Raw genomic sequence first — 24,803 nt, 5'->3', positions numbered from 1 at the left:
CTGTCGAGTGAACTGTTAGATATTTTGGAAAGTAATCGGTGTATTAATGAATGTATGCTTGGGATTGCATTGCTCTTTCTTATGTACACATTTGGACAGACCCAGGGTGACTGTTAAAAAACTGTAAACAGACAACCAGCGCACCCTTTTCCTGACCTGACTGACCAATAACACGGCACACCAACACATGTCATTCTTGGAGCTTTCTATCTTCTGCTTTCAACCTGAAATCTGAAACCACAAACCCCTCCATCACTGGGCATATGCATTAATAGTACAAGAACCTGCTTAATGTTAGGTCCCTTTCGCAATGCCAGGCATGATTAGTTACAGGGCAGCTGATTAGACGAGAAGGGGTCACGTTTGGGTGAGCTGTGTTGAAAAACTGGAAGAACTTCCTCTGTTTTTTGTTTTTTTGTTTTTTGTAGAGAAGAGGAAATTATGGGCCAATGTTATATCCACAATGGTGTAAACTGAGCTTCTTTTCTTTTCTAGTTTAGCAAAATAAAAAAAAGGAGGGTGGGGGTTTATTTAAAAGCTTTTGGTCCACCAGCCTTTTAATCTAGTTGATCAGAAAAAGGGTCAGATACTTACTAAAATGAACCCCCACACTGAAACCTAAATGTGCGGTTGAGTGGAGGTGTCAGGCAAGTCACTCCAGCTTGTGGCTTTCTCATGCTCCTTGAACAGTGATAACCCTTGTTTGCGTGAATAGATGAGCAAACAACCAAATGGTTCCCACTTGTACTGCAGAGCGCATTGACTAATGAGTGCCCTTCTAACTAACAGTTACATAGGAAGGAAACATCTCTGTGAGACTGAGTGCAGTTTTAGGAGTTCCCTGCAGCTGTTCGTGTGCCTGCTCCACTCTCAGGCCTGAAGGTTACTACAATAGAACCAACCCCGGCCTGCATGTGGCAACTAAAAATGGAAGTGAAAATGATCTCCGTGCCCTCGCCCTCACAGTGCTTTTCCATTTGGATACTCTATGCAATAAAAGTGTAGTGCTGTTTCTCACTGTTTCACCTCTGTGTGTGAGAGAGGAGAGGTTAGTCTGAGAATAAAACACAACGATTGTTAGGGTTTGTATAACATTTTCTAACAGATTATTAGTACTTACTGAAGATGACCACTGATGCACTCCTCCTTCAGTTGTAGTAGCTCTAGTGCCAGTGGGAGTTTTCCTATGCAGCCAGCCACATGTCGGCCCACTGAAATTAAACCTTAAACAATTTTTAAAACTTCTACCTGCTTTGTTTTGCTATATTTTAAACAAAGCCTGACTATCATTAAAAGTTTCTCATCTCTGATATCTACTAATTAGGTACATACTCGTTTGATTAATCGTGAACCATACTGTATTTCATTGACAGAGTAAACACTGCACTTTAACAATTACAAATAATGTTTATAATATTCTCATATTGTGTGTGTGTGCGTGTGTGTAGCCTATATTTTTTAATATGAGTATATGTCACCCCTTCTCATTTCCTTTCCTTCCACCTTGTGTACTCATTTGTGCACATACTCAGCATGTTGAATAGTCTTCCTTGTACCCGTATTGCCCATATTTGGGGGAATTTACCTATAACCCGACCTTCAATGAGCTCGTCTTACTTATTTTGAAAGCTGCCACCCATCATTTCCGGTGCCTCTCTGAGTTTCGGCCTGACTTGACGCAGCTGTTGCATGAAACACTGAAAATATGACCCGACAACAGCCACACGCCAACACGGAGGCACTCAAAACACCTCCAGCCCGGAGCCAAGTCCTCTATGTTTAACCAGGAACAACTACGAGCGATCGGGACGCTTCAGATCACCGCCGAGCTTGGACGATCGTCGGCCGGTTGGAGTTATTGTGAGAAATGGGTGTATGACTGGGCTGAACTTTGCCAATCCTGCACACTGACGCTGCACAAACGGACAGTGAGGTGATTTCCATTTGGCCAAACGCGGAGACACCGAAACGCAATATAAGACGACGACGACGACGACGACGGGAAAACAGAATACAAAAGCCTCCGGGGGGAGTCGGGGATGAGTGAATGCCTGCAGTCGGATAGTCAAGTTATACGTAATGAGGAAAGTTTGGAGGGACAGTGCATCAAAGGAAATATTTTGGAGGCAGGTTCCTATTAAAGTGGCACTCTGACTTCACGCGCTGCGCGGCGTAAACATCAGAATCACTATGTGCGAAGTTGCCATGGAGGAGCAGGACGGGGAGATCTCGGACTTGGAGCAGTGCTCCTCTGTGGCGGAGAACGGGGTCATGCTGGTGGTCAATCACAGCCGGGCCCGTCCTCCATTCAGCGTCGTGCTGGCCACTGTGCTCTACTGCGCTGAGTTCATCACGGCCGCCGTGCTCTGCAGTATGTACCATCGCACCGAGGATGTGATCTGGATGAGCTTCACCATCGTCTTCATGCTGGTGCCCGCTGTGCTCATTCAGCTAGCCTTAACTTTCATCCACAGAGACCTGGGTCGGGACCGGCCTCTGGTCCTCTTCCTGCACCTGCTGCTGCTGGGCCCGGTTATCAGGTAAATGGGAAACGTGGCCAGTGTGTGCGCTTGAAATCAGGATACTTTACTGCTTGTCATTTTTGTTATTACACCTTTTTACCCACAATAACAAGGTTGGTCTGTGATAAATTACCATTTAGGGACATTTAAAAGCAGAAGAAAACATCCCCAGTACCCATGAATCCAGTTTAATTTCCAGTCATTCCAGTTCCAGTTTTGATTTTACACTGTAGGGAAGTTCACTAGATGTCAGCCACTGCTGACTGCATGAAACGGTGACAAGTAGCACATAAACAGACAGTTAAATGCCATTTTAATATTTGATATATATGTTTTAGCAATAATGTTACAGATTTTTACAGACTTGATGTTTCTTTATCTGCAGTGCAGTATATAAACACCGTAAGACTTTTAAAACTGAAAAAACAAGAGCGGTTTTTCACTGATTGCTGACATGTTAGAGACAAAGCAGTTAACAGAGAAAACTTGCATCGCTGAATCTCATTAGTTCACCTTAAGTCCTAAGTGGGCATGCCAGTTCCAGTTTCCATGAACAGTGCAGGACAGTTAATGGCCTACAAATTGACAAGTTCTGCAGAATGCATTAAAGCCTGGCAGCAACCTCTGAGAGCTGGAATGACTCTGCAGCAGGGGAAAACTATGGAGACGAGTTGCTTAAAGATGTAAGATGCATGATATAAATGAACAGTAACACCTGTTCGGGTTCAGTACCTTCATGAACTACAAACAGCAAACAAACTGCCACTTTAATTAAATCTAACAAGTCTAACAGTTGCAAATGTTGGAGCTAATCTTGCAAAATTTCATTAGCTTTTGCTCGCGTACCCAGTAAACTGAAAACTGCATAGGACTATCAGTCATTTTTGATAGCTCATAATCTCTTGTGGTTGTAAGGCAGATATTCTCCTAATCTACCCTCTCAGATGAGTTTAAGCTGCCTTTTTTCATGTAATATCTGGTTTTTGACATTTCATCAAACACGACAGGATGTCATCTTTGGCTCTGCAAAGCTGTAATGAGCTCTAATTTGGCCACGCTTAAATATATCCACGTCCACTGATGTCAGTCCCTTGTTGTTCACTCTTGCAGCATTATGGTTGAACCAGTGTTTTTGCACTGAATAAAGATTTGCAGGTTTGGTAACCGAATCACACTCCAGATGGACAGCGCGTCCATTATGACGAAGAGGCTAGATGAGTGAACATCACAACCTCCCACATCCTTCAGTGTGTTGAATAGTAATAGACTAAAGAACAAACAGCTTGTCCGATGATATCCGTCGCCCTCTTTTAATTTAAAGTCTCCCTGATGGCCAACCGCTCGACGGTTGTGGTCACTCTGTCAAATGACTGCACAACACTTACTTATGCCTTTGTAGCACATGCTTCACACTTATGATTTGATGCCACTCGGTAGTATGACCTCATCTTATGTTAATGGCATCCAAAGGTCTCTGTGCTGCAGACCAGTCAGGCAAGAGAAAGAGGAAAAGGGTTTTGGATGTTGCTGCAAAGGTTTCTAGAAATAACGCATGCTTTATTCTATTCTTGTAGGTGAGACAAATGAGCACATCTAGAAAAAAATAACACCAGTGAATACATTTCAGTCAAGCAACAATGAGTGTTTGCTAGCTTTGATAAAGCTAGTTCGTTTTTAGAGGGAGGAGTTCTGTTTAAATATGCTCAGCTTGCACTTCCATGTCTGTTGATCTGAGCTGAGATACCTGTTTTGCACATGATGACTCATGTAAGAAAACACAGGTGGAGACGTGCCATGTATGAAAGGAAACATGCATGAAATTCAAACCTATGCTTCCGTCCCTGATTCTCTCCCTGAACTTTGATTTGTCTCTGGAGTGCTCAGACGTAATGAGGTGCGTTTACAGTCCAAACTAAAGGGCGTGTACCCTTTTGTCTTCTGTTGCAGATTAGGTGCCCTGGAAAGAACAGTTTGCAGAAAGAGGCACGGCTAAAAGGTGGCTTAATTTATGGCTCAGCTTTCAGCAAAGCCTAAAAAAACCCAGTTAAATATATTTTAGCATAATTTACACATTTAAAAACAGATTGTGATTAAATTATAACTAAATGACAGTCACAGGCAATGCTTTGTAATGCCAATCAAAGGTCAGGAAATCTCAAGTGCTGAGACAACACTATTGATCTAAGCTTATATATTATGTAGTGTAGTGTCCAAATATGGTAAAAGAATTCAAGACTCACATTGTTCCTGTTTTACCAGTTTTAGTCAGTGAAAATTGCATCGCAAATCATAACAATGTAGCAGAGACATATAAAGAGTATCTACTTGCATGCTGGATTGCAAAATAGAGCTGTGGTTCTTACTGTAAATGAAGTAAGGCCACAGTATCTGGCATCCAGCCACTAGTATATAATTATTAACATATATAAGAGATAAAGCCACATGGAAGAGTAATACAGAATGATATTGGGAGACGTTAGCAGCAGGAAGCATAACTTAACATTGGTAAAAATTTAACTACATTTACTCAAGTACTGTACTTTTTACAAGTTGCACAAAAAACTTTACACTGTCTTTAAGACAAACAGTCAAAACACTGTGTCTTCAAATGTGGTGTTTTTGAGTCTTGGTGATGAACTCAAGCTTTAGTAACCTGCCAAAACAATCTTAATTAATGACTTATTGATTCTCTTGAGTGAGCTGGACGATAGAGAAGCCTCCATTATGGAGGCAGCCATCAGAAGATGGGCACACTGTGCCCAGAACGGAGTAGCTATGGTCAGCACTAGTACAGAGCCAGGCTGTTGGTTTGCTTGATGCTCAGTTGGCACTAAGGGTCCCAAAGTCTGCCAAAACATTATCCCCCACACCATTACATCACCACCACCACCAGCAGCCTGAACTATAACACAAGGTCGGATGGATCGATGCTTTCATGTAGTTCACACCAAATTCTGACCCTGCCATTTGAAAAGGCGCTGCAGAAATTATCAGACTGGTCGGACCAGACAGACTTTTTCTAATCTTCTCTTGTCTGATTTTTGTTAAGCCTGTGTGAACACTAGCCTCAACTTTCGGTTTTTAGCTGACAGAAGCGGCACCCAGTGTGGTCTTCTGCTGCTGTAGCCTATCTGATTCAAGGTTCAGACATGTTCTTCTGCATTCCTTTTGTTGAATTTGAGTTACTGCTGCCTTCCTGTTAGCTTAAAGCTGTCTCGCCGTCGTCCCCTGTCGTCTGGAATTAGCAAAGGTTTTTTGGCAAGAGAACTGATGCTTACTGGATATTTTCTCTTCTTCAGACCATCCTCTGTAAACCCTAGAGATTTTGTTTGGGGAAAATTCCAGTAGATCAGCAGTTTCCGAGATACTCAGACCAGCCTACCTGGCACCAACAACCATGCCACATTCAAAGTCACTTAAATCACCTTTCTTTCACATTCTGATGCTTGGTTTGAACTTCAGCAGGTCATCCTGGTCATATCTACATTCCTAAATGCACTGAGCTGCTGCCTTATGCATTTTTGCATTTGCATTTGCATTTTTAAAGCAGTTGAACAGGTGTACCTAGCAAAGTGGCCAGTGAGTGTGTGTTGTTGCTTCCACATCACAGCTAAACAACTTCAAACACCCCTGTAGCTTGATTATGAAGAGGAACCAATCAGAAGAAGAGATTGTTTTAAATAACAATCCGGTTTAAAGTATTACATCTAAAGGACAATTAGAACTGTGAGTTATGCACAAAAGTTATAGTAGACTGTAAGAATAAAACATAAAAGGGGAAAAAGCCATGATTGGTACCTTCTAATTAATAGGCATAGATAATTTCACATTTGGCGCTTTAATAAATAGGTCCTGATCATGTTAACAATTTCAAATTGTGTTTTAAAGGAGCTTAGAGGGACTGAGTAAAAGGAGAAAATATCAAGGATGGTCCTGCTGCCGACCTTAACAAAAAACAGCTGGGTCTGTCAGCTGTGTACACTTGCTCTCTATCCAGCACACGTCTCACCTCCACCTAAAAAAGCTTTGCTCATGCCAGTGATTCAAAATGGCCTTTGAAGCAGTTTTCTGCTGACTGCATGTCTAATGCTTTTCAGTTATCATCCGTTGTGTCTCTGATGCCTGCCGGTAGTGCAGCAGTGAGGCCGGAAAACAGACACCATGATTGTTTCTACAGTACAGCTCATCCTGTTCTGTTCTGCATCATTATGGACCGCGCTGCTGTGAATAAATCACCTCTGGTGCTTCTTGGCTCAGATGGGAGGCTTCCTGTGTGACTTAGGGATGGCGTAATTGCTGATCTCGTGGCCACACCGTCAGACATACCATATCTGCTGTCAAGAGAGGAATCTCAACCCTTGATGTTCACAGATAACTGTATAGATGGTCCATTTTTTTCAGAGCCTTGTATTACTGGTGCAAAATACTCTGACAGTCAACGTAAAACAAAGACGTTATCTGATGAGAAACTTGTCTTGACTTGTCTCTTTAAGTGTATGAAACCAAGCCAGGGATACACAACACATAGTTACTTTTTTCTCAGCCAGGACTAGTTGAAACATGCTGAGCGTCTTATGTGTCTCAACCTTAACAGTCTGAGGAGGCTTTGCCACTGAAGCTGATGGTGTAATCCCAAGTGACCAAAACAGGAGGATGTTGCTAAAGACTTACTGAAAGAATTTCCTGAATGCTCTTCTGCCCTATATAGTCAGGAATGTCAGCATTTCTTGAGTTGCTTGACATTATGTTTTTTAAAGGCAGTTCCTCTTCTTTCGTGTGGTATGTGGCCCGCAGTGCTGCTGTATTTGTACACTGAGGGGACAGATTGCATGTTTAGACTGCAAATACAGAGCAGTAGCCAATGTTTCCTTCTATAAATTTATAAGATGCTTCTGTTGAAGTCAGGGTATTGATTCTCTTTGCAGGTTCATTTGTATGTCATGCTGTTTTTTTTCCTTCTCTAAGTGAAATTCAGCCTGCCTCTTAGTCGTTTTACAGACTCCTAAGTGGAGACTGGCTCAGGTTCAGTGCCATCATTTTGCATCCCGAGTCTACTGTACTGCCAGAGTTCCAGGAAATGATATCAGGTTTTTGTGCCTTCTCCGTAACGCTGTGGCAAACCTTGTACATGAAAGTCAAGTGGCCTTCCTGTGACAGCCAGTATAAAGAATAAAGTATGTGTGTGCTTGTGTGAGGCTGAGTGACTATGCGATCTGTTTTCCTACTTGCCATCTAAATGTGGGTCAAACACAGTTCAGGCATTGAACAGTGGATCACATAAACACTACAGCTTTCCTAGAAAAAAGCAGTTGAAGCAACAGTGTCGGAAAGGCATTCCAATAGAGTGATGTGAGATTTAGTGCTCCGGTGGGAATACTCAGAGGGCTGTGTTTTGCATACAGATGTACAGCGCTGTCTGTTCCTGGTTATTTCAAATGAATATTATTAAAGTGTTGGCATGGCCAGATGATACTTGCACTTTGGCTATATCACCTAAGTCCACATTCAGTTTATTTTTCCTTTTCATGACGTTTGTTGAGCATCCAGAGGCTTTATTTGAAGCGAGCAGATATACATTTTCCACAGAAACCCTTCTCAGTGCAAAACCTGTTTCCCCTCTTTATGAATAGTGCTTTTTTTGTTTTTTGTTTTTTTTTTCCCTCTGTGACCAAACACTGAGAGCATTTACCTTGCAAACCTTAAGGGAACCACACCCTGAGACTTTCTGGTAATCCATCCAGGCCTTGTGGAGCAGGGTAGTCCTCCTGCTGAGTGCCCCCTGCTGGACTCTCAGTGCTGTGTGTATTTATAGCTGTGATTTACAAACAAAGGCTTGCTCATTCTTCTGTGACATGCATAAGAGCAGTTTTGTGACAGTGCCATAATGTCCAAAGTTTTAAAAACAAAGCAGAAAAACAAGTTCCCGACACATGAGCCCCAATGCTTTCCCTTCTTTCCTCTCACATGTCTGATTTGGATCCTCTGCTGCCCTTCAGCGTTCACGCTCTCATGTGCTGATTCCACAACACAGACATCACAACATTACCAGCGTGGCGTCCTCTAATTTAAACCTAACATCGCACTGCCCTCTGTTGGTGTGAGAACATTACTTCGCTCGCTCTCACACACTCCTCTCTCTCTTCCTCAGGTGTTTTGAGGCACTGGTGATCTATTTCAAGGCAGGTAAAAAGGAAGAGCCTTATGTCACCATCTCCAGAAAGATCAAGCTGAAGAAGGGAATGGGGACAGAGATGGAGTGGGAAATTGGCCAAACAGAGCGTATCCTGGCCACGCACAGGAATGCCTTCAAACGCACCGCGGTCATCCAGGCTTTTCTGGGCTCTACGCCGCAGCTGACACTCCAGCTGTACGCCACCATCCAGGAGAAATACATCCTCCCTACAAGAAGTAAGAATCACGGGGGCTGGGGGGTCAGATGATTATTCCAGTATGAGGGTATCTTTAAAAAAAAATCTTAATAATATTAAAATGATGAAAATCATTCAGGTTGGCAGCTCTTTATAACTATGATTCATCACTTTGAATTGATAGTGTATCAAAAGAAACTGCCAGTTTTAGTTTATGTAAATGCAGTCCACAAACACGGGGAAATTTACAGCAGAGCTATAAAATGTTATTTAAATGTCACATTGTTAACAGTTGTATCACCTTTTAGTAATTACAATATCTGTTCATAAGTTGTCAAGTATGGCAAGGTGTTCCCAAGCCAGCCAAGACTTTGTAATAAAGTGTGTATTGTAACTGAGCTCCTTGAGGAAGACGCCTGTGCAGACACCCTGCGGAGGAGGATGCCAGCAGAGTTTAAAAAAAAGTTGTTGTAAGAAACATGCAGGAAGTTTGTTTAGCAGCTAAAAATAAATGGAAAAATTAATCAAACCGCATAGAAGCAGTCATGGCATGAGTAATCTGATACACGTTGGCTGTGCTTCTGGAAATACTTGGATGAATCTTGAGAGTGGTGCAGTCTGTCTCTGAGATTTCAAAAAAGCAAAAGCTTCGCACGTGACACAGGGTGTCTGTGTAAAACTGAGTTTCTGTGACAGCTCAGACGTGGTGAAAGAAACCACAAAGAGTCAACCTTTTATGCACAAAAAACCCGTTGCTTGCATTTTGACACAAACTATTATGGTAAAATTTCGCAAAATAATCTGAACTGGTGTCTGCAGAATATTGAGAGTGCGTTCTTTTGTCAGATGAGGTTAAGATGAATTTGTTAGGCTCAGATTTTAGCTTATCGTGTCGGCTGTGAACCCACAGAGGTGGGTGTTGGACTGTAAGGAGCCGTTAAAGTGCAATAGATATTACGGAAATGATATTCATGGATGGCGCCATAAATGTCTGTGAATGTATAAAAATGCTGGCTCACAGGATTGCTGCCATTTTTTTTTAAACAAATCTGGCAGAAGGAGAAGGATCAGGCATGACAGTGATCCAAAGCACCTTTAAAAAATTGTCAAGTAGACAAAAGTCAAACTTTGACCTGAACGCGTTATCTGGCTTACGTTTAGAAAACATTTTGGGTTTTTCAAACTAAAATGACAGAAAAACAAAAACTGGAAAAAACATTGCCTGATAAATAATAGAAATTGGTGTTAAAGAACTACACTTCCACGCCAAGCAGGACAGGGTTTCCTTTAAAAAGTAAAAGGTAGAGATGAGAAGTGTGGATGGGGGGGAAAAAAACAAGATTTAAACCACAATAGTTCAAACATGTACTGACTTTTGTTGCTTTGGGACATGTATTCTTAACAATGTATATTTAAACTTTTTTTACTTTCTAATTTTACACAATTGGAAATATCCAAATATAAAACTGATGCTCTAACTTTAAGCTTGGTGACATCTGTGCTTACGAGCAGATGTGGTGTAATAGTTTTTAAAGGACTCCTGGGACACCAAAGCAAACTGGTGTTTTGGGGGTTTTTATTAACAGCTTCAGGCATGTTTTCAGGCATAAATATTTTTGTTTGTTTTCTGTGAATAATTGAGATCTAGATTTTTTTCTGCACACTGCTTAAGCGTGAAAACGGCAAATGTAAAGCTGCTGAGAAGCTGGAGGTGTGCAGCCCGTTGTCTGCAGCTCACTGTGCTCGTTTCTTCTTTTTTGACACTTTGCCATTTCCATTTTTATTTTTACATGATTTTATAGTAAAGTGAAGAACATTCATAAGCAATTCATAGGTTTGTAGACTTCTACATTTATGCAAAGAGTCAATGTTGGTCCTTCTTTACAATTTATGCAGTTCTCTTTTGCATGGTGGATTTAAGCTTCTGTGCTAAACTCTAATTGATTCCAATTCAAGTCTTATCAGGGCTGAGAGCTGATCAATTTGTAGGTGTCTGCCTTTCCACTTGCATTTTAAGAAACGACCATGGATTCTTAAGCAGATAGTCATTAATTCAAAATGTTAATTGATCATCTCTGAGCCCTTTAGACATCACTATCATGTTGGAAAATGTGGAGATTGTCACCATGTTGCTCCTGAGGGGTCACACGAGAAATTAGGACTGTTGTGGAAGTCCTTAACTTCTGCAGCCGTCCACAGTAGTCTACCTCTGCCAAAACGTCTGGACATGATTATATTATTGTGCCCTTTACCAAAAAATAGTGACTAAAAAAAACAAATTTAATTTTGTTTTTTTAAACATTATTTTTAGGTATGTGTGGCAAAGTATAGATTATCCTGTGGCTAAAATTAACTAACTAAAAATAACTAAAATTCAACCTGTGTTTTGCAATTAAAATGTTTTTATCATGATGTTCTGGAAGTAGGCGGTATATTGTGTGCAAGAGCAGTAAGTTAGCCACAGACAGACAACACAGAAAGTCTACGGAGCATGTAAGAAAGCACATTCTCACTGTTTAGTTTTTTAACACGTCAGTCTTTGCACTGCTTTTAGAACAACTTAAAATTTTGACCTGATGATGGCACTAGAGGAAAGATTTTTTTCTTTTTCCTCTGTCCATCTAAAACTAGTTGAGATTGTTCAGAGTGGAACAAAATGATACCCAGGCCAACAGCCCAACTCCTCCTCCCCTCCTGCCATGCTGCTGGTGCAGTTAAAGAACAGTTTGTTTGTTTTTAACTCAAACGCTAATATCATCTTGTTGAATTGGCAAAATTGCAAGCTACATCGTGACCTTCAGAATATATAAGTACTTCTTAGTTGTATCTTGGACTTGACACATTTCTGGAAAACCTGGAAAAGTTGCCTTCTTCACTCTTAGTGTCCCATAAATATTCTGAGGGGGTTCAAGTCAAGTGACTTAACACTGGTTTCAAGTAGTCCTTCAAAGTTTTGTACTCATTATCCTGCTTCGGTGGGAATCCTTTCCCCCAAAAATGCATTCGAGAGAATGAAGCAGGTCTCTGATAAATGGACGTCTGCTTGAAAGGCTGGTGTTGATCTCTCTAAATCCAGTGAAGGCTTTACCCCATCATGTTTCACCACGATTCTCCTGTTCTTCTTCTTCACTTCAAATCTTTTGCTACTCCAACAAATCTCACAATTTATCAGCAGGATGAACTTTTCTCCATCATTCACAATGAAATGCTGCTTTGTCTCAGCTGACCATTAGATTTGGTTTCCCCTCTTGATGCTGCTCGTCTCCGAGACCAGAGAGCATTTCTCCACTGAACTTTTACTGATTGAAGTTTTTATTTGTTGAGAAAATCACTGTTTTTCTGATGAAGGCGCTCTTGTGCTTTTTTTTTTTTTTTTTTTTTTTTTTTTTTTTCAGTGATGGTGTGAACACTTTCGATTTGACTGATTGTACTTTGGATCCAACAAATTCAGCTCCAACAAAGACTAGATTAATGCTGAGCCCCTCTTTCCTTGCAATAACCGATCGATCTCTGACACCTTCACTTAGTTCTAACACCTGATGCTTCCGTCTTTGCAATGCTCTAGTTATACTGCAGAGTCTGCAGTGCAATATTTCTTATTTTCGTGTCAATGAACTTCCTGAAAATTTCCAGGTTGACATGAAATTTTGATGCGGTGTCAGAGCCTGCTTTACGTCTGTTAAATTCTGATCATTTTAAGTGAATAAATCATGTTCTCTGTGTCCAAATCATTAATAAAACTACTTTTTTTTAAACAGTTTATAGTTTCTTGTGATTTTTGAGAAGTCTAACAGGTGACTTGTGTCTGTGTTTCCAGTGGTGCTGATGGTCATCACCCTGATCTCCATCACCTACGGGGCCCTCGTGTGCAGCGTTCTGGCCATCCAGATCAGATTCGATGACTACAAATTACAGCTGCGCCCCTGTGCTTACCTGTGCATGATTGTCTGGAGAGGCTTGGAGATAGCTACCCGGGTCACGGCGCTGGTCCTCTTCAGCTCGGCACTCACTCATTGGGTGATCCTTGTCGGCATGGTTAACCTTCTTTTCTTCTTCTTCCTCCCCTGGGTTGAGTTCTGGGCCAGGAAAGGCTCTCTAACTGAGAATGTGGAGAAAAACTTTTCTAAGCTGGACACTGTGGTGGTGCTGTGCATGTTCACGTTGCTGTACGCCTGCATAAACATCTTCTGCTGGTCGGCGGTGCAGCTTGACCTCACCCATCAAGAGCTCATCGAGAAAAGGCAGCAATGGGGCCGCCTGGCCATGTACTACTGTGGGCGCTTTGTTGAGAACTTCCTCCTCATCACGCTCTGGTACTTCTTCAAGTCAGACTTTTATGAGTATGTGTGCGCCCCGCTGTTGGTGGTCCAGCTGCTGGTCTGCTACAGCCTGGCTGTGCTCTTCATGCTGCTCTTCTACCAGTTTTTCCACCCTTTCAGACGCCTCTTCAAGTACAACGTCCACGACTGCCTGCACTGCGTCTGCTGCCATAAAAAAAGGCGTGGAGAGCAGGGGAGGCGAGGGAAGCCGCCACACTCGTACTCTACCTCAGCCACCATGGTGGTTGGGGCTGAGGAGCCGGTGGAGCTGCTGGACAATCAGGGTTCACAACCTCCTGACCTCACCAGCCAGCTTGGAGAGCGGGAGACGGCTATTGTTGACGATATGATGGAGGCGGCCTAAGTAATTTAACATAAAGGTGCATCGCTGAACAAAGCCTGGAGTAGTGTGTTTTTTCAGAGAAAGTGAGGTGGCATGTTAGAGAACAAACTTTTGCCTTTTTCTCTTCAGTTCAAACTTCTCGTTCTGTAAGGTATTTAGGGTGACTCCTGGTGTTCTCATTAAAGATGATCCCATACACTGAGGGCCCCACAAAGGTCGGTACACGAAATAATGTAGCATGCCGAGATATGCAGCGACACACAAAGGCCGCTGTTGAGAGGGCAGCCTGAGCCAGGTGTGAGGGGATACGTGCCAAGTGGAGTGTCCCAAACATCGACCAGGAGACCACACTGTTTTCTTAATCTCAGGGTTTTCATAGCATGAAGGTCCTTTTGCACAGGTTTGCATCTGAAGTAGGAGACTTATTAACGGGAAAAAAAAGTAAAAAAGAAAAAACACACTAACAGGAGGATGACAAGGAAAGGTCAGAAGATGAATTTATCTTCCTCATACCAACTGCTGTGATGAATGCCTCGTCTTGTTCATTGTCCACTGTGGCTGGCTTTTGTTTAAAAAGAAAAAGTGAGGGGGGGGAAGGGCTTTGTGTTGTGAAACAGAAAATTACAAATGTCTAAAAGCCTATGAGAATATTTTTGTGTCTTCTGTAACACACAGGAAACTGAGAACTAGCCTTATTTTTGATGTTGCATTAAGGAGACTGACACTGATGAGCTTCTATTTTATTGAAGTGCTTTAAAAATCATTCTTATTTTTTAATGTTTTGTCCTGTTAATACAGTGCCTTCACTGCTACTACTGTGTTACTTGAACAATAAATAAAATTATGTCTGAATATTCAGGCTTGCTTTTTCTTTATTTTTCTTCTATTGCATTTACATATACAGTAGTACACCTTTTCTTGCCATAGAACAACTTGCATAGCCGATCGGCAAAGTGAGATATATGTTATTGTGCAACATATACTTCCTCATTCCTGCCATCCATTACAGTTGATCCGGTTTCCGGGAGGTAGGAATGCGATCAGCAAGACTCAGGAAAACTTCCTGAACAGCGCAATTTCAGCCACTGCTGCTTTTGTTTCTTTGTCTCATCACCATCACACACCTGTAAATGAAGGAGGAGTCCAGACGAGCAGGTATGAAATAAAAGTGCCAGCAGGTTAAGGATGCAGTGAGTCGAGATAAAGAGCTCAACATGGCGAACTGCATTGTCAACTACGGCTTTTCAGCCTTCATACTGGTAAGTTTTTCATATTCACACGTTTGCAATTTCATTTTTCAACGGAGGAGTTTTGTAAACGCAGATGTGGGACATTTACGCACAGCTTTAGTGCGCAAAGTCACGTATTTCAAATACATTTTTCAATGCTTGCAACCATTGTGTGATGGAAACATGGTTCTGGTTATGTTTGCAGTTTGTGTGGATGGCCATCAACATCTTCCTTTTTGTGTATTTTTATTTCTTCTACGACTTGGGGCCGCAGTTCTTCTACACGCGTCATCTTTTAGGGGTGAGTAAAGATCTTTGTTATGATGCTGGGTTCGTTACTTTTACACGCGGGTGGAGGGAGCGCTCATATGCACAAGAAAAAAACAATTACTGCTTCTCTTTAAATGAATTTAAGTTCAGACGAACGGGGATGTAAATAGCTGAGAATAGCAATGGTGTTGAGCTTTTAACTTAAATGCTCTGTGTCGAAACTATGTTAAACTGCATCAACAATGACAAGTACGAATTACAGTAATATAGAAGAAAAGCGAGTTTATGTCACACATAGACTATTTGTATATATATGTTTTCCCCTTTATATATAGTGCTTCGTTTGGAGACTGTTATTTTTCAAGTTGTCTGTCCCATTCTTGTAAAGATGATGGTTTTTGAATGTCTCTTCAACCGTTCATCTCCAAGAGATTAAGCTAAACTGTCAGAGAAACATATAATATAGCAATAAAAGTACGTTTGTTTTTAACTTCGATCTCAACTGATTTTTAAATACAGTGTATTAATTAAAACCGCATATGACTCAGAAACATGTACCTTAATCTGCCCATAAGTTGTTGTGAGGCGTGGAGGCACTAGATTCTTCCTTTTTGACCGCATAAATGTCTTTAATACATACCGAATGTATTTTAATTCATGTAAACTGCAACTTCGCGTGTTCAAGCCGCATGCAATCACACAGAAGTAGGGGAGACCGGGGATAGTTGTAACATTTTTGACATTTCTGTCTGTAAATTGGAGCTCTTTTAAGGTAGTGGATTCAAAATTTAATGCAAAGTATTTACATGTCTCTGCTATTAAATAGTGCAGCTATTTTCTCTGCAGCACAACTACCCATTGGATGGTATGGTCTCAAACACAAAGAGTGAAATGTTACAATTAACCCCATAGTCTGGGTTAGTTGTAACATATCCTGGGGTGAAATGTAACACAATGAAATAAGGGTACTGACAAAACATTAACATGTAATCTTTGTTTATTCAACACATGAATGCACATAGAGCCATTTATGTAGCTATGTGTGTGTGACAGAATGCAGAAATCCAGCTTTTGAACATATTCCAACCACCCAAAAAAGACAAATGATGGAATTTTCTGCAACTGAATATTTCATTAATTTTGGTTGGTCTTCCTTGAGTTTGGCCTCATTGGCTCAGTGGGCATTATAACCTACAACTCTTGCACCAACTTTTGAACATAACAGTGAAGCTGAAAAAATGTAGTTGTGCACCAGCATCGCAATTCCATTACTTTTTATCATGGCTTACCTTGATGTGGTTTGCAAAGTGCTTCAGAAAGATGAGGAAATCTGTTTCTTGCACCCATCCTGATTTATTTCCACTACCAATACTTCCTACTGGTCCATCTCTGACAAAGTGGTCTGCATAATGTATGTGTGGGAACACAAACAGTGGCCACAACCGCATATACAAAGGTGACCAGTGAACCTCTCTCTGCTGATGTCGTTGCCCCAACTTGTTTAATATGAGTTAAAGTAATAGTGTGGTAAGTTGTAACATCTGCATTATTGTTACAACTAACCCAGACTCCTATAGCCATGAATTAGCTAACATTACAGCCAACGGCTAAAACATTAGCACTAAAGACCTACACAGAATATATCCCCATAGACATACAAATAACATAATTTAAGTTTGATGAGTTTAACTGCAAAGCAGATAATGCTATTAGAAATTGAAATAAAGTAGAAAAACTTACTTTTTGGCATATGAATTACTTTTTTTCGTGTTAAATTGTCTGTGTTTGACAAAATGTGCTGATTTTTCACATGTGATAACAGAACTGAATTGGGCATGCACAGGATGAATCACATCATTTGAAACTTAGCCCTGATTGGAGAAATTGGAAGTGTTACAACTGACCCACGTTACAACTATCCCCGGTCTCCCCTACTTCTTAGAACTTTGCCATATTAAAAATTCAACATCGTTGGACCCCCAATGGTTATTTAAATAAGCAATGTGTAAGATTTAAGGGGGGAATTTCTCTAACTGACAGCAGACTCTCTTTTTAGCAACAGTGAAGAGGCCAGGTCCAGCAGTACGGCAAATGTGGTGGAGGGTAACGCCTTTAAATGGAAATAGGAACTTAAGTGCAGTATATAAGAAAATGCAATGACTACTACCCTCTGTGATTTACTTGAAATGATGCTCATATGAAGATGCTTTTTTATTTTAGTCTGCTTTGCCTTGGGCCAGAGCTCCTGCAGCTGTCCTCAACTTTAACTGCATGCTCATCCTCCTCCCAGTGTGCAGGAACCTGCTGTCTCTGCTCCGAGGCTCTTTTGTGGTAAGTTCCTCATGTTTTCATTAGGGATGGACCGATCCGATTTTACGTATCGGTCCGATACTGACCTAAATTACTGGATCGGATATCGGAGAGAGAAAAAATGTAATACGATCCATTAAATACCACAAAGCATCTCACAAAATTTGCGACATGGCGTAACCCAGCTCATAACCTTAAGCACGTCGGAGCAGTATGCGTCACGTGATAGAGCGGCTGTGGCGTGTAGGCGGTGAGCATTTGGAGCCTCTACGTGCTTCCAAACCGTCATTTCATCTCCGAGAAAGTTATCCCAGAGAGAAGTAAAGCAAGTGTGTAAGTTCATCTCTGAATGTTAGTAAAGCATTCCCACTTAAACTTAAGACCCGATATATGGAGCGACTGCCTCTTCTTCTCTCCCCCTCCCTCTCCTGTTGCTACTTCAATCATGAAACTGATCGGCTTTTCTGTCGTGAGTCCGTCTCTCTTGTTTGTTTATCGCCCACTTTACGCCAGAAAGACGAAACAATAAACGGATAAACAACAGCAGCGCGTTTAAGCTTGATAAGCTGTTGTTAGAATTTATTTAATATTACTTTCTACACCAGGATCCTTTTCTACATAGCTGACAGCTGGTAACTGTGCAGGGGCGGATCTAGCAAAGTTTTGCCAGGGGGGGCAGGTAGGGCATTAACAGGGAAAGGGGGGTACAAAGAAATACTCTTTTTTTTCTTATTCTCATGTCTAGCTTTTAATAAATAATTATCTGAATCTGTTTTCATCTGATGTAAAATGTATAGAAGTCCATTATTGTATATAGTAACTATTAAGTCTAATAGTTAGTAGGCTATAGTACTTTTTTCTTTGGGAAGGTACCATCTGTGCTGGCTGCAAAAATAAACCCCCAAAACTGGTCGGGTGGCCACCCACAACCTCAGACACCATGAACCAGCATAACAATGTGGTGCACTCGTAAGGTGTCCTGGAATCAAACCCCTGACATCTCATGCCTGTTTTGTGTTGAGTTTGCATGTTCTCTGCATGCTTGTGCAGGTTTCTCATGCTGTCAAACTATGTAAGGTTTAATTTGCTTTGTGCTTAGAGCTTAAGTTACCTTTTACTGCTTGCGGAGATTATTACAGAGAAAGGATAACTCATCAGGTTGGGTAGCTTTCTGTTTTGTAAGAATGTCTCTCCCATGTTTTGCCGTTCACTCCCTTTCTTTCTTTGTCTTTTCAGCGTTGCAGCAGAACAATGAGGAAACAATTGGACAAGAATTTGACTTTCCACAAGCTGGTGGCATACATGATTGCTCTGATGACAGGTATGTAATGGTGAATTTAATTTATATGGTAAACGCAATGTAAGGTGAATTGTGCGTCTGGTCCTCCTTATGTCCCTTATGTCTCTTTTAAGTAGATATTGGAATAAAATCTGGCAATATTCTTCCGTTTAAAGATGACATTTCAATGTTGTTTCTGTCTATTGTTTTTTTGGGGGGGGGGGGTTTGGGTTTTTTTTTTAGGTGCTATAGTTGTGCTATAGTCATAGCGACATGAATTATGCTCCAACAATAAAAGACAAAGAGACAAACTTCTCACTTTCTTTTCAAAAACGTGTTTTTGAAAAGAAAATGACACCCATGCACGTCATTTTTGAAATGACGTGCATGGGTGTTAACTATTCGCCACACTCTGCAAATGTGCCTACATGAGTAATAAGCACATGTTTACTCAAGTGTCACAGTAAAACATATCTCAGTCTATTGTGAAGTTACAGTAAGATTAATTTTTTCCCCTTCCTTCCCTCAATCACGCAGCTAGGGAAACCACACACACAACACACACACAGGTCGACAAGTGTTAAGTAAAGATCTGGAATTAATTTTGGCAAGACAAGTTACAGGGAAACAGTGTAAAAATAAATGACTAAGAACATATGATAACAAAAACCTTTTCTCAAACGAGCGACTGCAAATATTTGAAACTCAAAAAGCTTGAACTGTTTCCTTTGATCAACTTGTTAAAAACACTTTTCACAACTTTTTTCTTTTTTTTTGCAAACAAATACAAAACTACATAAAGCAGCCGTAACGTGTCTCCTCTGTCTTGTCACAGCTGTTCATACGATCGCTCATTTGTTCAACCTGGAGCGGTACAACAACAGTAGACAAGGTCTTGACGACGAGCTCAGCACCGCTCTGTCCGATCTGGCTGACACAAAAAACACCACCTACCTGAATCCAGTCCGTATAACCAACCTTGTAAGTCATCTACTGATTGCTCCGAAACTGACATGAAATGAAACGCATCTCTCAACAAATACAGAGCTTTGCATAAAACAAATAACAGGACTCATACTTATCATTTATCAAACTGTAAAATGTGGGGGTGCCGCTTTCGCTCACAGGTGAAGCAGATGACCACATGTCTCATGACTTAATGTAGTTAGCCCAGGTTCATTTTTGACCTGAGACCCTTTTACTGTGTCTAATGAAGACAAAATAATAATACAATTTAAATAAAACAACTTATAAATGTGCTGCTTGCAAACTTAAAGGGGAGTTCTGCTCTGCTAATGGATCAACTGGAAACTGTTGATGCCAGTCCAATAATTAAATCTGGGGATACTTCATTGGACATGTGAACACTGTGACCAAGTTGGCTGAAAGCTCACGCGTCTGCTTGTGTCTCAGGATCCTCAGCAGATTCCCACCTACTTTGCCTTCACCACCATCGCCGGCCTCACTGGTGTCGTCATCACTCTTGCGCTCATCCTCATCATCACCTCCTCCATGGAGGTCATCAGGCGCAGCTACTTTGAAGTGTTCTGGTACACGCACCACCTCTTCATCATCTTCTTCGCTGGTCTCGTCTTCCACGGAGCCGGGTACGAGACAGGCTTCAGCCTTTGTTGACTTTGGCTTGCATGTTGTTATTTTTGCAAGCAGGTTTCATTTGTGCAATTTGCACCTGCAGGCGCATTGTGAGGAGCCAGCAGAAGACAAATCCACCACACAACACAACTTTTTGTAAAGATCGCCCTGATGACTGGGGACAGATTCCTGAGTGTCCCATCCCTCAGTTTGCAGGAGGGTTTCCACAGGTTTGTCCTTTTGTACAGAGAGTAGTAAATTAAAAACTTCATCAGTGAAACCTCGTTAATGTAATCACACCTCTTCTTGGTTTTTTTTTTTTCAGACCTGGATGTATGTGATTGGCCCGATGGTTATTTATCTCTGTGAGCGCCTGGTTCGTTTCATTCGTTACATGCAGAGAGTACGATACAAGAAGGTATGTTAGACTCACATTTCACCTGCTGCTTCTTCCACTTATTTTGCATGGGATCCTAATCCATGTGCTTTGTCTTCAGATTGTCATGCGACCCTCTAAAGTGCTGGAGCTGCAGCTGATAAAGAATGGTTTCACAATGGAGGTGGGTCAGTACGTCTTCGTCAACTGCCCAGCCATCTCACAGCTGGAGTGGCACCCGTTCACCATGACCTCTGCGCCTGAGGAGGATTTCTTCAGCATCCACATCCGCTCGGCAGGTGACTGGACCGACAGACTCATCGAAATCATGAAGAAGGTACCAGAGGGAGCAGAGGGACCCAAGTGAGTCAAACAATCTGACCAATCTGTTACTGTAGATGTTTCATGAGGAGGTAACTATTGCTACCTGTAATTTGTTGTTTTTTTTAAGCTTCTAATTTTTCTGGGTAAAATCAAAACTATTGTTTTTGTCTAAAACTGTAACACCACAAAAATACATGACTCTCAAGAAAACAGAAGCAACACCTTCTGCCAATCGAAACGTCAATGGTTCAATCCCCGGCCCCTCCAGTCCAAATGTCAAAGCATCTCTGAGCAAGATGACACACTCAGATTGCCTCAGGTGATCCCACCTTGAACTTGTATACAGTGTAAGCGTGCATAACTGTGTACAAAGTATCCAGACTGATGCCATTATTAAACATTTTTAGGAGAAATCAAATTTCATGTTTCCAGATACTTTAATGGAGGCTGTTAAGCCAACTAACCTACATATATGGAACGTTTATTCACTGTAATGAGATCAATGGTAACTAAGTTTTCTCACAAGATCAACATTGCAGCTTTTTTCAAGGGTTTTTATTGTACATTCATAAACAGATTCCAATTTGCACTTTGTCACAGTGTTGTCTTTTAGAGCCAAGGATCAAACAGTATTTTTGAAATCTTTGCAGTGAGATTACAGTTTCACTCTTTGTATGAATGAGTATTGTGCATGAATAAAAAGAAACAGTCACTGCAATTTAGCTGAGATTAAAAAGGGTGTGGATTGGTATGTGGCATTTATCCAGATTACCTACTTATACAAATTTAAAAACCGATTTCCCAGGAGTCGTCTCCAAAGTTCAGGAATGCAGTTTGAAACTTAGGTGAGACGGACAGAGTCGCCCACAAAAATGCACAATAAGTGCATGACATAGCAATATCAACTTTACAATTAAATTTGGTCTGAAATAAAGGGCTTTAATTAAATGGGACTGCTAAGTCTGGCACGACTCATGTGTTGCAAGGCTCACTTATGGCTATGATTGTATGATTAACAAAGACAGATGCTAATAAATGCATATGTGAAATGAATTTGTGATTGCTCATGTGAATTTTGACACAGAGTCATAAATGACACTCATATTTCAGACAAATGCCCTAGTTACACCAAAGAGTTGGTTTAACGAGTACTACTAGTACTTTAATTGTTTTTGATTATTGATAAAAACTTTTGTCATTCTGTTATGTAACTGGAAAAATTGTGTTGCCATTCAGAATATTACATCCTCAAAACAAACAAACAAAAACTGAAGATTATAGCATAGCAATAAGCAACAATACATGTATATTTAAACTATAACAAGCCTAAGAGGGAGCCTTGGAGTACGCCACAAAAAATCAAAACCTTTACAAACTGATACTGACGTCCAAAGTCACATCCAGCAACTCGTTTCTTGACAACCTACAACTAGCTCTTTGAAGATATCTCAAAACCTGTAGTTTATTTTTCTTGTTAAAAAAATTTCTTTTTGCCCTCAGGTTGGGCGTGGATGGACCTTTTGGCACAGCCAGCGAGGATGTGTTCGACTACGAGGTCAGCATGCTGATCGGTGCCGGCATCGGCGTCACTCCATTTGCCTCCATCCTCAAGTCCATCTGGTACAAGTTCAAAGACTCTGATCCTAAACTGCGCACCAGGAAGGTAACTTAACCCAACTGCTCCCCATCAGCCTGTTTTTAATCGTTTTGTTTTTGTTTGTTTTTTAAATGGGACTATCATGATCATATACACAAAAGTGATATATATTTTCATCCACCCACTCTAATATTTGCTTGTATGTTCACATCATATGACCACATAAATTATTAAGTAGATGAAACCAATTCATATAAGGATTATTTCTTTATCCCCAAGGGTTGGGGACAACAATAACGTTAGTGTTTGTTATTAAATGCTTTTGACCTTATGTTTGTGTGAAATCAAACCAGCTCACTTCTTCTATTCAAACCTAATACCGGGCCTTCAATTGTCCTGTAAATAAAGATGCTTGTGTTTTAAACAGCACACCCATGCCAGAGGATGAGTCATTGTTTAACATGCATTTGCTTCCTGGTTCCAGATTTATTTCTACTGGCTCTGCCGGGAAACACACGCCTTTGAGTGGTTTGCCGACCTTCTACAGGTGCTGGAGAAAGAGATGGAGGAGAGAGGCATGGGGAATTTCCTCACCTATAAACTCTACTTGACTGGATGGGATCAGAGCCACGTACGTGTGTGAATCAGTCATCAACCTACTCCACCCTCAGACCAAAGTCCACAACAGCAGTTTCATATCATTTCATCTCAAGCTCAGTGGGGGTTTTTTTTCTCTCCCTCCTCCCTCCACAGGCTACTCACGTTATGGTTCACTTTGATGAGGACACTGATGTAGTCACTGGGCTCAAACAGAAGACTCACTATGGCCGGCCCATCTGGGACAAGGAGTTTGAACAAGTCCGCAAAGAGAACCCCACGTAAGCTTAAGAAAAACAAAAAAGTGTCTTTAATTCTCTGGATTCAAACGAGTGCTTAAAAAGACTCAGAAGAACAAGAACTTTTAAAAAGTTACCTTAAAGCTTTGAAATCTGCTTATTTCAATATGTTGGGTCTAATAATATTAATGTAAAGATGATATTGTCTTAATGAAATAATAGTTGTTTCCTCAAGTGTAATGCACTTGAGGAAACAACTAACAACTAAAGACTAAAAAAGTTTCATTTTGTCATTATGGATTATTAAGTCTGAATTAATAGGCTTTGACCTTTTAAACTGCTTAAATATAAAGTCTGCAACACCAACTACACAAAAACTGCAGGAGGCTGAATCCACTATGTGTGTTTTATTGATTGTAACAGCATGTAGAATCTGAAAACGAGCACGTTTTCATAGCTGTAAAATGAATGAATGGAAGAAAAGTTTGAATGATAAAGCAGCTTTGTTTTGTTTTTCTGTGTGTTTTAGGTCCATTGTGGGAACTTTCTTGTGCGGCCCTGAAGCTCTGGGGAAAGTCCTGGAGAAGAAATGTGCCAAATACTCTGACGTGGATCCTCGCAAGACCAGATTTTACTTCAACAAGGAGAACTTCTGAGCAAAAAAAAAAAACGTAAACGAGAGAAAAACAGGAAGCGCGCATTCACATATTTCAAAGGATAACAATCAGTTGGAACTTTGTCTAACTTCAGAAGAGAAATGTCAAAACATCGAGGAAAACCAGTGTGACAGGACGAGTGTTTACAGACCTTCCTCATCTACTCTGAAGGGAGTACAGAGGCATGGTGGGTCATTTTAATCAGTGGTGCTCAGGGATTTGCTCCATTTTTTTCCATTGTGAAGTAAGAAATCACTGAGGCTACATATATATTATATATTTGTGTCATATTAGGCTGCATTATTTTAGTGCTTGACTAAAGTTACAGGGACGATTTATGCTGTTATTAAGACGAGGACCTTGGTTCTTACATCTACTGAATATGAAGGTGTTGACAGAACGTGAAAAACTTTTACTTTACAAAATACTCACAAATGGAGTGAGTATATTTACTATTCATTATGATCTTATAATCGTATATCTTCCACTCAAGACAACTGATTACACGGCTGATGCACGGTTTCTACTGTATATAACCCATTGTTGTTTGAATGCATGCGTGTAACAGGATACAAAAAACTTACTTTTTTTTTCTTGGCAAGAGTTTCTAAACAGGAAACAGGTTTACTGGAAAAATATGATGCACAATTACGACCTCCTGTATTCTCGAGCGTTTCCTTATCAGAAAAATGTGAAAGATAAAACCATGCTAGTCATTAAGTTAGTGGTTAATGATCCTTTAAAGATGTGGAAGAAAATAATTTACCTGCTGTTTTTCTTG

At 40.8% G+C, this 24,803-nt stretch overlaps 2 protein-coding genes across 3 annotated transcripts; both read left to right on the top strand.

The window, feature by feature from the left end:
* The first annotated feature begins 1,657 nt into the window (after positions 1-1,657).
* xkrx (XK related X-linked) lies at positions 1,658-14,379 on the top strand. Its single transcript, XM_063494787.1, has 3 exons — positions 1,658-2,540; positions 8,671-8,930; positions 12,708-14,379. Exons 1-3 carry the CDS (start codon positions 2,191-2,193, stop codon positions 13,571-13,573), a joined length of 1,476 nt encoding a protein of 491 aa, XP_063350857.1. The 5' UTR covers positions 1,658-2,190; the 3' UTR covers positions 13,574-14,379.
* Positions 14,380-14,718: 339 nt separating this feature from the next.
* On the top strand, positions 14,719-24,780 carry nox1 (NADPH oxidase 1). 2 transcript variants are annotated; one of them, XM_063494774.1, is made up of 13 exons: positions 14,719-14,811; positions 14,987-15,082; positions 17,272-17,382; positions 18,598-18,682; positions 19,476-19,621; positions 20,066-20,247; positions 20,337-20,463; positions 20,559-20,651; positions 20,731-20,972; positions 22,434-22,596; positions 23,015-23,161; positions 23,284-23,408; positions 23,896-24,780. In XM_063494774.1, the coding sequence occupies exons 1-13, from the start codon at positions 14,767-14,769 to the stop codon at positions 24,020-24,022; spliced, it is 1,689 nt and encodes a 562-aa protein (XP_063350844.1). In that variant the 5' UTR covers positions 14,719-14,766; the 3' UTR covers positions 24,023-24,780. The 2 variants fall into 2 exon arrangements, with proteins under 2 accessions (XP_063350844.1, XP_063350835.1); XM_063494765.1 differs by having other exon boundaries at positions 20,063-20,247.
* The last annotated feature ends 23 nt before the right edge of the window (positions 24,781-24,803 follow it).

Source organism: Pelmatolapia mariae, linkage group LG2 (assembly GCF_036321145.2).
Source record: "Pelmatolapia mariae isolate MD_Pm_ZW linkage group LG2, Pm_UMD_F_2, whole genome shotgun sequence".
NCBI classification, from domain to species: Eukaryota; Metazoa; Chordata; class Actinopteri; order Cichliformes; family Cichlidae; genus Pelmatolapia; species Pelmatolapia mariae.
Note: the sequence above shows the minus strand (reverse complement) of the source record. Positions and strands in the feature narration are given on the sequence as shown.

Bases quoted from the DNA above. Each gene is read 5' to 3' on its own strand.
- xkrx (XM_063494787.1), top strand. From the start codon at position 2,191: ATGTGCGAAGTTGCCATGGAGGAGCAGGACGGGGAGATCTCGGACTTG. The intron at 2,541-8,670 runs GTAAATGGGAAA...TCTCTTCCTCAG, and splicing joins CTGCTGGGCCCGGTTATCAG to GTGTTTTGAGGCACTGGTGA. The intron at 8,931-12,707 runs GTAAGAATCACG...CTGTGTTTCCAG, and splicing joins ATACATCCTCCCTACAAGAA to TGGTGCTGATGGTCATCACC.
- nox1 (XM_063494765.1), top strand. From the start codon at position 14,767: ATGGCGAACTGCATTGTCAACTACGGCTTTTCAGCCTTCATACTG. The intron at 17,383-18,597 runs GTAAGTTCCTCA...TTGTCTTTTCAG, and splicing joins TGCTCCGAGGCTCTTTTGTG to CGTTGCAGCAGAACAATGAG. The intron at 19,622-20,062 runs GTAAGTCATCTA...CAGGATCCTCAG, and splicing joins CAGTCCGTATAACCAACCTT to CAGATTCCCACCTACTTTGC.